This window comes from Meleagris gallopavo, chromosome 1 (assembly GCF_905368555.1).
Source record: "Meleagris gallopavo chromosome 1, MGAL_WU_HG_1.1, whole genome shotgun sequence".
Taxonomy (NCBI): domain Eukaryota; kingdom Metazoa; phylum Chordata; class Aves; order Galliformes; family Phasianidae; genus Meleagris; species Meleagris gallopavo.
Window position 1 is genome coordinate 90922563 of NC_139404.1, and position 17074 is coordinate 90939636.

At 43.1% G+C, this 17074-nt stretch overlaps 1 protein-coding gene across 1 annotated transcript; it reads right to left on the reverse strand.

Moving 5' to 3' along the window:
- Nucleotides 1-502: 502 nt before the first annotated feature.
- POGLUT1 (protein O-glucosyltransferase 1) lies at nt 503-16113 on the reverse strand. The gene is made up of 11 exons (XM_085240597.1): nt 15949-16113; nt 15066-15156; nt 13113-13256; nt 12531-12666; nt 10416-10537; nt 8801-8860; nt 7655-7754; nt 6803-6861; nt 3991-4158; nt 3422-3478; nt 503-2781 (listed from the first exon to the last, which is right to left on the reverse strand). The coding sequence occupies exons 1-11, from the start codon at nt 16031-16033 to the stop codon at nt 2625-2627; spliced, it is 1179 nt and encodes a 392-aa protein (XP_085096723.1). The 5' UTR covers nt 16034-16113; the 3' UTR covers nt 503-2624.
- Nucleotides 16114-17074: the final 961 nt, after the last annotated feature.

Genomic DNA, 17074 nt, shown 5'->3' on the forward strand with positions numbered 1-17074 from the left:
CCCTTTTGTTTCTTATGGTTGTAACCAGTTGGGAGGTCACAGATTCCTGGTTTTGTGCGGGTCTCCAGCATTGTGGCAGTACATCTTACATGTGCATACAAGCGCTGTGCTGAACGTCCTTCACATCCCAACCTTCATCTAAACTGCAGTCCTGAGGGAGTTCCCATCACCTTTAGGAGCGACCTCCCTGCCACTTCGGGCTCCATCCTGTTGGGGAGGAGTGGGGGCAGTTACTCATGGCTGTTCTAGGAAAGTGACAAAGGAAGCAGAGGAGTCACCAGTTAACGCAGCCCATCACTCAGGAAAAGTTTTCAGTCACCGTCACACATGACTTGGCAACTTGGATGGGCATATTTCTCAGATTCCACAGAGACGCCCTAAAGATACTGTCAAAGAGGAAAAAAAACAACACAGAAAGACAAACTTCCCCTTCTCATTGAGACAGCTGGGGATTATCCAGATCTTTTCTTGCAATTCTGAGAAATAATGCACCCAGCAACAGTTCATTTTTTGTTTGTTTTAATCCAAAAGCACATCACTAAAAATGGTTTAAAAATACTATACAGTGTTGTTTCCATTTCTCAGGTTGCTGAGCTTCATTGGCTAAAAATACAAAACCAGAAAACCCTTTCCACTTGTACTCAATCCTTTTCCTCTAAAACCAAACTATTTTAACACCCTAATTTGTTTTCTGTGCCCACAGTGGCACATAGTTGCATATTGCTCTAGGAGCTTCACTGGTACCACTGATAGTTACATCCCTGCTCCTGGAATGGGCAGTGCTGCTGAGGTCTCTGAGTGCATATGTGTTGTGAGTGTACTTGGAACTTCTTGACAGTGTTTTCTTCTCTGATCCAAAATGACTACAGAGCAAACTACGAGCCGTTGTTATTGTTCCCTTCCATTAATGTGTTGTTTCCTAAGACATGACTGAGGCCACTTTGTAAGCGAGGGATCTCATCAGAGATGCAGAGGCCGCCCCTGAATCCCATGCTGCTGCCACCACTGCTGTTTCAGCCAGAGGGAGCAGTCTGCTTCTCTGCACTCCAGCAGGCTTAGGCATCCAGATGGCAGGAAGGCCAAGACCTGCGTTCTGCTGACAGACGGCCACTGACACCCAAAGGATACATCTGGGACAGTGGCTGCCCTGCTCAGGCAGACATTCTGCAGCACAGAAGGAGCAGTGTTCCCAAAGCAAGTGACTCACAACTGCAGAGGACCAGAGAGGTTAGGAAGCAGCACAGCGTAGCTCTGTGCTACTCAAAAACTTGTTTTAATGCAAGGCTTTGACACTACAGTAAGTAGGAGAAACGAAGCCTGTCTGGATGCCAGAGAACACACTGCTTCCTCCCAGATCTCTCTCAGCTCATAAAAGATAGAGAGTTTTGGAAATTGTATTTCTTCCTGCAGTTGGCATAAAAACACTTAGCACAAACAACCTATGACTGAACTTAAAATAAACAACGTGAGGAGTAGCTGCCTCTGTGTGACTTGAAGGCATTCCCTCAACCAGACTGAGAGAATGGGAGCCTAACAGCTGGGTGTAAGAAAAGGGAATGCTGAACTGAGCAGAGGTGTCACCAGCCTTAAAATGAAAAGCCTTAGAAAGATTACAGAAGAGAATTAGAGCAGAAAATCTACGAATATGTAGAAAAAAAAAGAACAGCTCAATCTACCTCTGTGTAATATTTTCTCCAGGTTCTTAAGGGTCCCAGGAAGTCTGGCCAGCAGACTGCTGAGACCTTGATAACACAGCCTCAGTTTTGTGTGGCCGTGCATGGATCCAGCTCATTGCCCCACAGTGAAGGCAGTTTTATCTCAGCTGCTTGACTGTCTGCTACTCAGGCCAAGCACTGCAGCAGTGCTATCATCACCAGCCATTCCCTCGTGAGGTAGGTAATTTACCTGTGCAAGGATAATTTGTCCTTTTAATGTCCCATCAAAGTCTGCCATCGACCTTAAAAACTTGACCTAAACATCACAAACCTAAGCTCTAAGCTATCTAAAAAGGTTACCTCAAATCCCAGTACCTGCTCCTGTCAGTGAACACCTAATATCCCAAGTGCTATCACACAGATGAGAAAACACTGACCACTGCCAAAAATGGACATGTATCTCCCAGCTGAGCATAGCAAACACTACCTTGCCATGAGTACAGAGGACTTGCCAAAAGGTCCAGTAAAACGAACAACAAGGCATCTCATTGACTGAATGGGATTTAGGATCATTCTGTGACAAGGAAGTAACAAAATCCCAAATGACTGTGGCTCTGGGCAGCCTGTTCTGGTGGTTGGTGACCCTGCACATAGCAGGGGGGTTAAAACTAGATGATCATTGTGGTCCTTTTCAACCCAGGCCATTCTATGATTCTGCAACAACACTTGTCCAGGCACAAGCATAACGAGCCCAGCAAACAGCCATAGTCCAACCCTCAACTTACTGTCCTTATGGCAACAGTAGACCTGGGTCCCAGTGCATGGGAATAATTTTAAAGTTAGTCTATTGGTGCTCTCTGCAGTTTTAGTGTAAAGAATAATAAATCTGAGAGAACCAGAAAGAAGACACACCCATCTTCAGATTTCCAGAGAGATTAGTTTGAGCTGAAGAGAAAAGCAGAGAAGTCTCTACAGTTCTGTTTTTAACCATTCAGAAGTGATCTCACTGTAGTTCTTCCTCCTTTTCACTTTGTAAGTCAAGGTTTGGGAATATTCTGACAACAGATGCTCCCAGTAGCAAGAGACATCCTCCATCTGCAAGTGTTCAGTGATGAATCGGCGTCCCCTAGAGACACACAAGGCACAATCAGAACCAATTTCCAGTTCCTACAAGAGTCTTTGGTTTTGTTTCATATGCATATCAACTTTCACTCTTCTGTTGTTTTTGTTTTTGTTTTTTCCAAATGAGAAACAACGTGCATTGCTCCATAGCGTCTATTTCGATTTCACAATCTTCATTCACTCTTATGGCTCTGACACTTGCACTGCTTTTGTTATCCTCAAGATGGTATTTGTTATCTGGGATAATAAATATCAACTTTTACATATCAGATGCAGCCTAAGCGGCAGTGCTACGTGCTGCTTCAGAAGGCAGCCTCTGCTATCCTGGGTATATAATGGTTTTAATGCAGACACAGCTCCCAGGGGCCAACTCACTTCATACTGAGACAAAAGCTCCTAACATCTGATAGCTTTCAGTGGGGTTCCTGACACAGGGCACATGTGAACCGAAGACCTAAACACGTAGTCTCCAGGTCCCTCCGCTTGTTATAAGGTCTCGAAAACTCCCACTGTTATTGCAGAAGGAAAATATACTTAACCCTATTAATACTAGGCTGCCTTTGATAGGTAACCTCTTCAAAAGCTGCGTAAGAAAATGTTTTGGAAGAAGAATGCCTGACAAACAGAAAGGACACACAACTTACCTCTCCGCAATTTCTTGTGCTATGTTGTCATTTTCCTTTGCGAACTGCAACAGCTCCCTAAAATGCAGACAAAAAATGCTATGAAACAACTAGCTTAGTGGGGAACTACAACTCAACTTAGCTAAACTATTGCAGAGGATGAGATTAAGGATTTAGAGCTGAGCAAGGATTTCAGAGCACAGAAGAATCTCATCATTCATATTTGTTCTGTATCAGTCCTGGACAGCATGCTGAAATCCAGGAGCTAACACATTTCCAGCCCAGTAATATGTTCTTCTTCCTCTTATCTGTGTTTCTGTGCTCGCTTGCAGAGATATTTAAGCACCTAATGCCTGCTGATTTCAGTGAGGGTGAGAGACCTATGTACCCCAGTGAAACCACATTCTGTAAGAAATACAAGCAAATGGTTCTCTGGATAAGATAATAAAGCAAAAAAAACCGTGACCTCCAAGAGCCTTTGTCTGATGCATAGGAGCAGAGGCTCTTCTTGGTGTAAGCCACCTTCCCAAACAGAGCAGTGTTGCCTTGTGCCACGCACTGTCCCACTGAGCATAGCTAGGGTCACACACCTGACATCAGAGAGGTCTGATTTGACTGGGATGTAGTGGACCCAGGGCTTCAGCTGCTGATAGAAGAACTCCAACCACTCTTCTCCAACGTGAAAGACGAGTGAACCACACAGGAAGAGGTGTTTCAACCGGAAACTGGCGGCCACTCCCCGGAAATTAAACAGATACCTTTAAAAGGTGAAGCAAAGAGGTTACACCTGGCATTTTGTGAGGAAATATCCAAAGAAACCAGACTCTGAGTACTGATAAGGTTTTCTCACTGGTCCATAGCATGAGTAAACTGAAGTTGAAGATGCTCTAGGTGAGTTTCTGGTGCTGAACAAAATGTAGGGAGGAAATCTAGGAGAAAGACCTGCCTTTGGCAAACCAAAGGAGGCTTCACCAACCACTGCCTAAAAGGCATGGAATGTCACACCTTGGACGCTATTTCTGTGGCTCTACACTACTGACAAAAGAATCTGTTCCCATGAGGAGCTTTTCCCCGATTTTATTGTCTTGAAATGAGCTTTTTTGTCCATTGTTCTGCTTTTCCATATCTATTCAGCCTTTTCTTTTCTTTTCTTTTCTTTTCTTTTCTTTTCTTTCTTCTTTTCTTTTCTTTTCTTTTCTTTTCTTTTCTTTTCTTTTCTTTTCTTTTCCTTTCTTTTTTTTATCTTCTGCTTTAATCTGAAGCTAATTGTTTCGCATTAACTCGGGAATGCAACCCTAGGAGGTTAAACAGACTAGCAGAAAACAGATGGACTTTGCAGATAACAAAGAATCAACAATCTTGTTTGCAGTATTTTCTGCCAAGTTAGTAAAGTGGGCTTGACTGGGGGTGATTTCTCTTAGCAAAATGCATCTCAGAGACATGTTTGGTTGTTTGTTTCCTTGCTTTTTCAAACCCACATTTCTCCAATTATATGGAAAGCTGTTTTTCCTGTGGGTAAAACCCCTCAGTACATGGAACTAATCTTTGAAGTCAAACATTTTGGGCTGGGGGAAGGGAGCTCTTCCTTTAACATAGCTGTTTTGGGTGAGATGGGGATATAGCTAAACTTGGTTCAACAGTAAGTGAAAGGAATTAAATCTGAAATTAACTTGCACTCTTTGTATTATCTAGGAGCTCAAGGCAGGGATAAGGAGCATACTGTACTAGGAACTGAACAATCATATTAGAGACAGAACAAGAATAGTGGTCTAGAAGTAAGAAAATAACTCTGTCCAGCTTTAGCCACAGCTCCCACCATCCGTGACTGTAACAGAAATGCTAAATCATGTCTTGAAGCACTGATTGAGCACCTGGTGGGAAGGCAGGGCCAACCCAGGGGAGCTCAGGTGCAAGCAATGCAGCTGAGGAAGGGGTGGAGCCAGGATCCAGCTCTTTCCAGACTTCATTTAAGGGCTGGCAGTGAAGATCCCTACCTACTAGAGGTTTTAAGGTAAACAGTTTTTGTTTCTTTATTTCTGCGTCCATAATTTCTGTATGTGGACTTGTTCTCATTTGCTGCAGCCTGGAATGTGTAACTCTGCAATTACGACTGTACTTTCCATCACATTACAGTGACATCAGCTAATTCACCGAGGGCTGCTCTCGGACAGACCCATATAGCACCTACATGGAAAGAAGCAGGTGAGACATTCTTGTTGACCCTACTAGTCTCTGCCTCTCACAGCCCACAGCTAGAAGTGTGGCTTCAGAGTTAGGCAATCTGACTACAGTTCTTTTTGTAGCTGCGTTTTTCCACTGACAAACGGAAGTCAGTAACATCACAGGACTGCTTTGGGGTTAGTCATCCAGAACAGACTCTATGGAGTCTGTGTGCTTCTGCTGATAAAGACTATTGATAATTATTACTGGGGCTGAGACAAAACGGTGAGATGTCTTAGCTCATACTGTATGAAGGGCTTACAAACCATCAGGAGTTTGGGGAAGCCTATGTGTAACAGAAGGGAGAAATCTGGGCAACAGTTTAGTGAAAAATCAAATGAGACAAGTCAGTCACGTTTGCACAAAAACACACGTTCAGCCAAATGACTGAGTTCTTAAAAGAGCAGACTTGAGCTGGTAGATTTGCAACTATAGGATTTTAAACCAGAAGAAAAATCAAAACATCAAGCATAAAAGTAAATACAAACTAAGTCTGTATTTTTACACAGAAAGCCACATAAGTATTACACCAAAAATCCCTCCCTAAAATAGTTAAAACATAAAATCCTCTGTAAATCAAAACCACATTCTCCAAGACAACATAGAAAGTATGAATCAGTATTATATCTGCTCAATCACATTTCGGGTTCTCTCTTTTAATGTATACATCCAATGGCAACATTTGTCCCAGTATGCATATGAAGACACAGCTCCTTAGTTCTTCATGTCTTTAAAGATAGTAAAGCTATTACTGTAGCACACACGCATACATGCATGCACGCAACAATGGAATATACAGATTGGAAAAGAAATAGAAAGAAAAGCATCTGGTAAGCCCTACTGACTTAAAAACAAACAAAAAAGAAAAAATGCTCCTCTCCCCTCAAAAAAATAACCAAAAAACCATAAAAATAAATGCATTTTCTAACTGTGTGCTTATTGGCAGTCAAAGATCTTTCCTAAAAGCACTTTATTTCCCCTGATGTGATAGAGGAAAGCTGGCACTGACAAAGGCCATGCTATGCTCCCTAATTTTCAGCTCCTATATGCCTGTTCACGAGCTCCCTTGTCTGCATGGAGCTGGTTGCTGGATTAGATCTTAAAAAGAGACAATACACCGTGCAAGCAAGGAAAGAAATAACCCATAGCCCTTAAACAACTTTACTCTTCAGAAACTCTTACTTGTATTTGCAGTGATCAACCAGTGGTATTTCCTTTGCAGGAGGCTTCCCCAAGGTATCCTTTAAGAGAACATAAAAAAATCTGTAAGTTTTTTACATCGATTTCAAGTTCATTTTCCTTCTCAGTTACAGATAAAGCTGAAGTCACAAAACCCCCATCCATGCTGCTGAGGAAACTTTCCCCAGTGGGCTTTTAGAAGCATTATGAAGAACCAAGTCCCTTTCAAACAAGAAAAAAGTTACAGTAAATTGCCTGTAAACAAATGTCAAAGCAAACACATTAAATGATAAATTTTTAGTTGGCAGCCACAGAACTGAAAACAGCTTGGGACAATGGACTACGTGAAGCCAAGTGTAACTGGATTAGCCAAGACAGTCTGGAGAGAGCTGGACTGGGCACAAAGTATGGAACTAAAAAGTTACCAGCAACAGTTATCAGAATGTTATCAGCAGCAAGACAAAGAGATGGAGATGACAGAAAAAGGTTTAGAAAGACTGACAGCAATATGCAGGCAGCTTGAGGTTAGAAGGGGAAGAAGTTGGCTAATTTTTCAGGAATGGAAGAGGAGAGAACTGGCATTGATTCATTTTCTTATCTCTGTTGGCTTTCTTGAACAGAAAGCACAGATGGGGGAGAAAAGAAAAAAAAAAAAAAAAAAAGGTTGGCCTGATGGGCTCTAGAGACTGCCTCCTTTCATCCACCAGAGAGCTGTGGCTATCAGCAGATTTACAAGCCTCCCTCCTGCTACAGGATCACTCATAACTCCCCAACAAGATGCATCTCAATCATTCAAAGCCACCTTTGTCTTCCCTTCTGGTCCTCACACTCGGAAGACAGACAACACCCACACACCTTCTCAGATTTCCAAGCCTGGTTTTTGGTGTACTCCGCATCAACGAGTTCTGGGTTTTCTCGGGACAGCAGAATGAGGGGATCTCTTTCGGAGCTCGTCCTGCACAAGAAACGCCACCAGTTATTGCCAGAACATTTCACCCAACACAACTACCCAAATACGGGACTCAAGACACAGCCTCTTTTTCAGGTTGATCTCAGTATGCCCCCAGAAAGCATCATTAAGTGCCAACCATCTAGTACATGTCTGCCCGATGGTATATTAGTAGGAGAAAAGATGCGAGGCCTAATTTCTTTCTTTCACTTATAGTAAATAGTTAATATTTAATAGTATTATTTAAGCAGTTCCCAGGACAAATCGGTAGAGATGTTGTTTCCTTTGGGCTTTATACTGATGAGTGCCAAATACTTTAACTACTTTCTAAGTCAGAGAGCTAGGAGATGCTAGACATGTTCAGCCTTGCTCCATCTCACACCAGTTTAAGCCCTTGCTGATAAACAAGGTCAAGACATCTGTCTTAGTTTCAGTTGGGATGGAATTGTTTGGAGTGTCTGGTACGATGCTGTGTTTTAGTTTGAGGAGAAAAACGATGCTGATAACACACTAATGTTTATAGTTGTTGCTGAGCATTGTTATACAGAGCCTTGGCCATGCTGGTTTCTTAGCAAAGAGCTGGGAGAGGATAAAACAAGGACAGCTGACCTAAACTGGCCAAAGGAATATTCCATACCATATGACATCATGCAGAAGGAGAGTTTTGAAGGGGGTGGGAGTTCATCTTGCTCTCATCCACTCAGCTAGTGGGGGGGGCTAGCTGGGCATTTGTCAGTGGGTGATGAGCAATTGCTTGCGCATCACTTGTTATATACATTTGTACGCATATAAATAGTTGTAGCTATTATCCTTTTCTTCTTTTTGCTCATTAAGAAAGAAAGCAGCAAATCCATGACAACTTGAGAGCCGAAGAGGGACTTTTTATAAGGATATATAGTGCCAGGATGAGGGGAAATGGTTTTAAACTGGAAGAGGGTAGATTTAGACTAGATATTAGGAAGAAATTCTTTACTGTGAGGGTGGTGAGACACTGGAACAGGTTGCCCAGTAAGGTTGTGGATGCCCACACACTGAAGGCATGATAAGCTCACCTGGATCCTCGGAAATATCCTTTAGAGATTTTTTTCTTCCATGGCCATTTTTCTGCAGATCTGAAATATTATTTGTACATGGCAATAAATTATTTGATCGATCAATGAAACAGTGCTCTCATCAGTTTTCACAGCATGATCTTATTTTATTATTCTTCATTTTTGATGGAACTCACTTTCTTCATAACAGCAGAACAACCTCTCTGCTAGATCCAATGAAAGGTTTTCCAGTGAATACGGTAGTCAAGACAACATGATGTAGGCTACTTTTCAGAGCACCTTCCGGTGAAAGAAATAAATTATACACAGACACCCTTGTCAAACCTACACCTTTAAGGATATTAGCATTATCCTAAAGTTGTAATCCACTTTTTACATTCTTGCTTTATTTTTCTGTCCTTTATCGACTGCAGATAGTACAAAATGAATACTTTCTGGCCATTGTCATTTCCCAATTAAAAAAAACAAACAAACCTGATACTTTGGATATTTTACACAGGGGCTTATATATTTAACATGAAACTCACTTGGGGAAACAAACTGCGTTCTTCAAAATAACTATTCACATGCTTTATTTTTGCCAAAGCAATAGCCTACCTCTCCCTAGGGAACCCTTTGTTGAACATTTTTGTTGCACCTCAATCAATACGTGGGCATCCTGATCCCTGACATGACCTGTCCAGGTCAAGCTTTATATCTGCTTGTAATCCAGTGACATAAGTGGGGTTCACTGAGAAAGCAAGAATAAGTAAATACATCATTGGAGTGTATTAAATTATATTAGGCATCAGCTATGGACTAGTCCCTTCCTCTCAAAATCTTCAGATTTTGAGGAAGGAAACATTCAGCCTCACATTCTGACGCTAACTGATTGGCATCAAGCATGTTTTTTTTCCAGGTATGTTTCTATGCTCATTTGCTGTTAGATATTTTATTTGTCACTCTCCAGAGGAAATAGCCCCTTATTCTGCTAACAGTCAAAGATCTTGCCAGAAGAAAGACTCCTTGTCAGAAATATCTTCTGTCTTGCTGTCTTACCCTCGGCCAAGTAATTACTCTTGTTTTTTGGAATGATTCCACATTTCTCTACTGCATAATACTCATGTGAAAGTGGACCTAAAGAAGGCTTTCCTTTACCCTTCAAGGAGTTTATACAAACCTTCTAGATCATCCCTGCAGTAAAAACAAACAAACAAAACAAAACAAAACAAAAACAGTAGGTGGAAAAAAATAAAATTATTTCCATGCGTCAAGGAAAATTTCTACAGGCAAGAAGTAACTCCTGCTTTATTGACAAACCTTGTCCCACTGAAAATGATAGCAATGAGGTCCTGATAGCATGAAGAATGTGAACACTTTGTCCTCTGTATTTCTTACAAAAGTGCTGGAAACAGAGCAGTTAATTATAACTTCTATTTACATCATCCAAGGTTTCCATGGAGAATTCTTATACAGCAGTTAGGCTGTATGCATCCAGCTAACGACAAGCAGCAGGACAGATCACCAGCCAACACACCTATGGCTTAGGACTTCAGTGTTCTTCTCAGAGCTACGTGGCTTTTACTGTGGCTTTTGTTTTCCATTAAGCCTTCCCCCCTTCATTTCCAAAACGTACCTTCTGAGGTCTTCTCTCATGAGGTCCCAGCGCCCTAAACCTGTTGGGTAAATTGGCCAAACAGCCGGTCCTCCTTCCCAAAATGTCCAGGCAGGATACATTATATCATTGTATTCAGCTGTCTGAAGAAAAAGGAGAGTAATATAAGAATAATATTTACTTCAGTTTATTGATTGAGCTCATCAGCAATAATGGCCCTTTGGGGAATTCGGAATGCTTTCCCTGTTCTATAAGCACCTATGAGAACTTCACGGTCACCGTGGCATAGCTGGGGTTCATATGAACACAACTCAACAGAGAAAAGCCGGTGTGTTTCAACATACACACTTGCCAGAGCGGGCCACTGGACAAGCTGAAGACCCTCTCCAACAAAAAGATTTTGAAAAGGCTATGTCTTGCTGCATGCCAACATGAATTTCGTGTTAGAAAACAACAAAGATCCATGATATAGCTGATCAGTAAATAACACCTGAGCTCTGTTCAACTTTCTAAAGTCTTCTGTCTATGCATAGCTACAAATAAGTTCTACTGATCATAAGCTAAGAGGTATTATTTCCCCTGTGATACAAGCACTTATAAACTATTTGACATTTAAGTTTCCAGCAATTCAATTTATTCCAGCCTTCTCACCAACCACTTGACAATTCACCACAGCAAACATCCAGGTCATGTAAGAATTCCAGTTCCTCATTCCTATCTTAAGGCTTAAATCCTCATTTAATCAGAAGGAAAACCAGCACTTCAGTAAGACTAAATGCTTCCATGAACCCAGACTACAGGCTGCTTCTTTGCACTAATAATAAACTTTCTATCCAAATTATCCACCTGTCACCTGGAGATACTAGAGAGCCTCCAAGTCCACGAAGGTAGTCAGGAATCTGGCATACAAGACATATGAAAAGAAACTGAGGACTGGGTTTGTTCCTGTACAAGAAAAGGAGGCTTGGGGGAATCTAAATGCTGTCTTTTGTGACCTAATAGTAGCACCCAGAGAAGACAGAGGCAGACTCTTCAGAAGTGCACTGAGATAGACTAACTGGAAACAGATTATTATTACAAATAAAGAAATTCCAGTTTAATACTGGGAAGCATGTTTTTTCATTCTGATACAGAGCATGTGCCCAGAGGGACCGCTGACATCCAGTTCTTGAAAATGCTCACACAACAAACCAAGTGCTTGAATGTTAGTGCTTGCAATGCTGCACTGAAATTCTAGAGATAGTTTTAGGTTGCCTTTTAGGCAAAGGTTATGGATCATATTAGAGTTCAGACTATGTAAGCTGAAGACCTGGGTTTAGGGTAATTTAGCAGAAACAGAACAGGGTCTGACCAAGCAAGAAGAAATGATTTATTGCTTCTTTTTGCATCTTATGGTCTGTGGGCTTCAGCCAAGTATGAGGTCATGATCAGGACTGTAGAATTTGGGCATACTGGGAATACACTAAAACACAGCAAGATTTCCTGAAGTTAGAGTTGTAAGGATATTTCGTTGGCAAAGATAAGGCACTACCCTACAATCAGATTTAACAATGGAGAAGTGAGAAAACATACAGGAGGGCTTTCCAGTGTGGGAAAAGGGAATCAGAAAGCAAATGTCTGCATGTCTGTCTGGCTCCGTGTATGTGCATGTTTGGAAATGGAAAGAAGAATCCACAGGAAAGGGGTTCACAGGTGACAGCATTAATACAGAAAAAAAAGATAAGAAACACTTATCTGTAGTCCAAAAAGAGAACTGAAATATTCAGATCGACTTAGCTGGCTGATAATGAAAAATCCTTAACAGTGCTGACAAGCTATGGCTACAACTTTAACAGAGGCATTGTAGTAAATCACAGTGATGTTGGCACATATCCCGTCCAGCTGTGCATCATTCCACTGTGGTAGATGTACTTTTTTTGACCTGAAAGAGGAGCTAATGAGGAGAAAAGCTGTTCTATTAAATAAATCTGCAAGTCTGTCTACTAGAAAACTGGAAGCAGAAAGAAGCATAAAGAATAAAAAAGAACAATTTTGACACACAGGAAATCTGCGGGGAACCATCCTCAAAAATATGTTACCAAGAGAAAAGAGGACATGCATGTTTCAGAAATGCTGAGCTTTTAAAGGTGTGCATACCTTACTGAAGGAGAAGACTGGGATAATGGGTTTCATCCACTTGGGGACCTGGGGGTAGTCTCTCACATTAATCACCATTTCCATGTCAGGGAGGCGGTTGATGATCTCATGAATGAAATGCTCAACTCCACTGCATCTGTGGAGAAATGACACATCTCACAAAGAGCCATAAGGAGAAGGAAGAATCATTGAGTGTCTTGTGGGTATCTCTATGCACAGGAGCAGAAGAAACAGAAAGCCTGAGCCATACCACAGTGCAGGCTGGAACTGCCCATAGCAGCCTTCAAGCCCCAGTACAGTACAGACACCCGTGTAGCAACACATCCAGTTAAACCTGACTTGATCTGCATCTTTCTCTGGGATCCCACAATCAACTAGCGCTTGTATACAGAAGTGCAACAATGACACTTACTTCTTGCCTACATTCAGATATAATTTCCTAGGCTCCTGTCCTGATAAGGAATCCAGACCTTGAAATGACATACCATTATGCTCAGTGACTTCCAACTTGGCAGGGTTGGAAGTACTGGAAGTATTCTCATGTCCAAGGTATGGAGACAGGATCTTCTGCGTGGCTCTTACCTTGCAGGGAACATGCAGTCATGTTCACGGTACAGCTTGTTCTTAATGATTTGGTAGTGCGTCCCGAGCTTCCGGCTCACCACGTCTGATATTGTCTCTTTGGAAATGCCACTTCGAAAAGGAGCCAGGTCCTGTTTCCAGACACTGAAACAAAACAATTAGCTATCATTAGGTACATCAGGGGAATGCTGCACATTAAATTACTACAGCATACGTGAGAGGTTTCTAGATACAACAAGCTCTATGTGGCTTCCAGCTCTGCTACACGTGGCATAACAGGATTCGACTTAAGTCACTTGAAACAGCCACTACTCTGAGACTCCAAAGTCCCAGCTTTGCTCTATGATGATCTATGTGTTGTTTGCCTGAACAGAAAACCCAGCACCGGACTCTCAAACTAAATCAATGTGATTCACTGTAGTCATTCTTCCAAAAACCAAACAGGCCTCAAACACCCTGACAGGTTATGATAAAAGCTGAAAGCCTTTCAGTTCACTTAAACTTTAGAGTGCTGAAGTTTGTGTTCTGGATTTCCAACAATGATGGGTCACACCAAGGCCAAATTCCTCACTAAACATTATGCTATTCTAACATTAAAAAAAAAAGAAAGTAATAGTCTAGTCACAAGGATTACTGGGTAATGCTGCATACAGTGAAAGCTAGTCCAGAAGAACAAGCCTATGTAGAGTGTATTCTGTGGTATCTGCACGTCATTGGTGAGCTTCTAGAATGCACTATAAAAACATAAACCTAACCAATATGTCAAAATACAGACACAGAATGCAGTTTATATATAGTCTAAAGGCCCTCACATCCAACTGCTTGGAGCAGCTAACAATTCCTCTCAGACTGTACAGTCATGGAGAGTTCCCCTCTACTTTTTAGTAAGACACTGCATTAATGGCTTGGTTTAATGCAACACTGCACAGACCCATCTGAAGGGGCTGAATCAAACATGAGGGTGATCAAACACTGGCAAAGACTGCCCAGAGAGGTTATGGAGTCTCTGGTCTGATTAGACCGGTCTTGTTTGCTCCAGGTGGCCCTGCTTGAACAGGGAGGTTGGACTTCCTGATCTCAAAAGGTCCCCTCCTACTTCAATGCTTCTGTTATTCTGTATCAGACTGAAAAATGTAAACTACATAAAGAATTGTTACAGGCCAACAAAGTATATAAGCAGGGATGAAATGTAACAAGTTGGAGAACAGGAAGAAAGTTAAAGAGTTCTATAGCACATTCACATTGCTGTTTGCTGCCTTTTTATTGTCTCTAACAAGCTAGACTTGCAGTCCTTGGCCACCCAGACAGAGTAAATCTGACACAAGTAGAATCTGTTATCTAAGGAAAAGGATTGACTTTCACTGTTCTGCTGCACATTTGCATATCTCCAGATCAGCTATCAAAATGAACAGAATTTCTTAGTGTCATACAGTGTAGATACTGTATTATCTTTCTGGATTCTTTAGTAATGCCTGTCACTGTAGAATACAAGTGTTCCCTGGCAAGTACCACACAGCAGCATGCCAAATGAATCCGTGTTCTGTAATGATCCTTAAACTATTTTAAAATATTTTGCAAGTATTTATTTCCTTCAATTCTAAAAGTCCATCAGAAAAACTTGTTAGCAACAAACATTGTACAGAGAGAGAATGCAGAGTGGATTTCTAATACAGAAATATCATCAGCTGTGTATGGAATTATTGTGTAATTATGTATGAGATGCTGACTCAGTTATGTTGTTCAGTCAGAGAGGACAACAAGGAAGGTGGTCAATCTGCACGTGGACACAACTTGTGCTGGAACTATGGAAGTTTCACACAATGCTATTAATAAACTCCTTTTTGTATGGCTGCAGATGTGCTACTTTAGAGCCCAAATATTCTACAACTAACTCCTATCCTCCTGCAATTATGGCCATAGTCCTGTCCAGTAAAAAAGAAACCAATCTCTTACCTTTGGTGGCAGCTACAATTCTCCTTTACACATGGCTTATAGACTTCTACAGCTCTGATAATTTGATCAGTTATTGCTTTCCATTTGGCATCTGAAATACACAGAAAAGGCAAAGGAGTTAATTCATTAAACAACCAGAGCAACCAGCAGAAACTGAGCAGCACTTCTGCTCCAGCTGGTGGCAGGGCAATAGCAAGGCACCACGATCCTGGGGCACACTTCAGCCCACACAGCTGAACTAGAGTGTGCCTCACACCGACCGTGCCCCTGCTGATGGAATCCTGACCCTTCAGCCCACTGGCACTGCCTGCTGAGCAGTGACATCGGTTCCTTTAGCATAGGCTTGCTGCCTGCAGGCTCTGAAACCAAATTGGGCTCCCTGAGCACACATTAGAGAACCACAACTGTTGTGCTTGAGCTAGCTGCATCCCGCTACGTAACTACAAGGAACTACTGGACTTTCCCCTGATCTCTGAAATGACTTTCTTGCTACAGTAAAGTGATGAAGGCAGAGAGAAAGAACAAATTCCAGTTTTCCCCAGCTGACAGATGGGAGTCATTCACATCGCTACCTCTGTACGTGTGAGGGGATGCGCCGACAGTGAGCACAACTCAGGAGATGACATCCTTCAGCGGGGCACCCTGCCCACAGCCAACTGAGGGAAGGGGAAGGAAGGCCAGGGACCCAGCTGTGTCCACCGCCGGGCCACCAGGTGCAGGTTGAGGGGGCGCTGGATCTGGCAGCCCCTCCCTATAAAAGGCAACCGGGGAGAGCCAGCCTCTTCCCCGCCCTCAGGGCGCGTGGTGCTCCCTGCTGCCCGTACGCACCGGCGGCTGCATCCCCAGCCCGGCCGCCAGGCCACGACCCGCCTCCCTCGCTCACCTGCTGGCCCCCCCGCCGCCGCTCCCGAAGACCATACGGCAGCGGCGGCCACCAGCGTCCACAGCGCCAGCGCCGCCCGCCTCATGCCGCTGCCTGCGCTCCCCGCCGCCGGGGGGCGGTGACTCCCTAAGCAAAGATGGCGGCGGCGGCCGCCGGCCCCGCAAACATGGCGACGGGAAGCGAGGGCTGCGTGCTGCGGCGCGGCTTGATGGGAGCTGTAGTTCCCGCCGCACCTCTAAAAAAGTTGGGCGTAGGCAGACGCTGTCCTGCGTGATCATTTGATTGCTGCTTCTTCTCAAGGTAGAGTGTGGAAAAGCCTGTCTGCTTTTTGTGTGGTCTGTGTATAAAAATGTGATCTTTAAGCTGTCTTTCCTAGTCCAGATCTGCTTTTGCTGCTCTTGGATCTCAGGGAAAGGTGCTGTGGACTCATGGTCATTGGGAGGAGCCATTACATTTAGAGACATGGACCTGTTGGATTTTGTCCAGAGGAGAGACACAAAAAGGATCCCAGGGATGGAACTCCTCCCCTACAAGGACAGGCTGGGAGAGCTGGGGCTGTTCAACCCCAAGAAGAGAGGGCTCTGGGGAGACCTGAGAGCGGCCTTTCAACATCTAAAGGACGGCTGTAACAATGAAGTGGACAAACTCTTCAGCGGGGTCTGTGGTGATAGGACAAGGAGAAATGGTTTCAAACTGAAACAGGAGAGATTTAGACTAGATATAAGGAAGACATTTTTTACAATAATGATGGTGAGGCACTGTAACAGGTTGTCCAGAGAGCTGGTGGATGTCCCGTCCCTGGAGACATCCAAGGTCAGACTGGACAGGATTCTGAGCACCTGCTGGAGCTGTAGGTGTCCCTGTTCATTGCAGAGGAGTTGGACTGGATGACCTTTAAGGTCTGCTCCAACTCAAGCAATTACAGAATCACAGAATCACCAAGGTTGGAAAAGACCTTCAAGATAATCCAGTCCAACCATCCACCTATCACCAATAGTACTCACTGGACATGTCCCTCAACACAAAATCTAAACGTTCCTTGAACACCTCCAGAGTCAGTGACTCCACCACCTCCCTGGGCAGCACATTCCACTACCTGACCACTCTTTCAGAGAAGTAGTATCTC

Excerpts from the sequence above, each read along its gene's own strand:
- POGLUT1 (XM_085240597.1), bottom strand. The coding sequence starts at position 16,033 with ATGAGGCGGGCGGCGCTGGCGCTGTGGACGCTGGTGGCCGCCGCTGCC. Across the intron at positions 3,479-3,990 it reads TCAGACCTCTCTGATGTCAG|GGAGCTGTTGCAGTTCGCAA; the intron begins GTGTGTGACCCT and ends TCTGCATTTTAG. Across the intron at positions 2,782-3,421 it reads GCACAAGAAATTGCGGAGAG|GGGACGCCGATTCATCACTG; the intron begins GTAAGTTGTGTG and ends GTGTGTCTCTAG.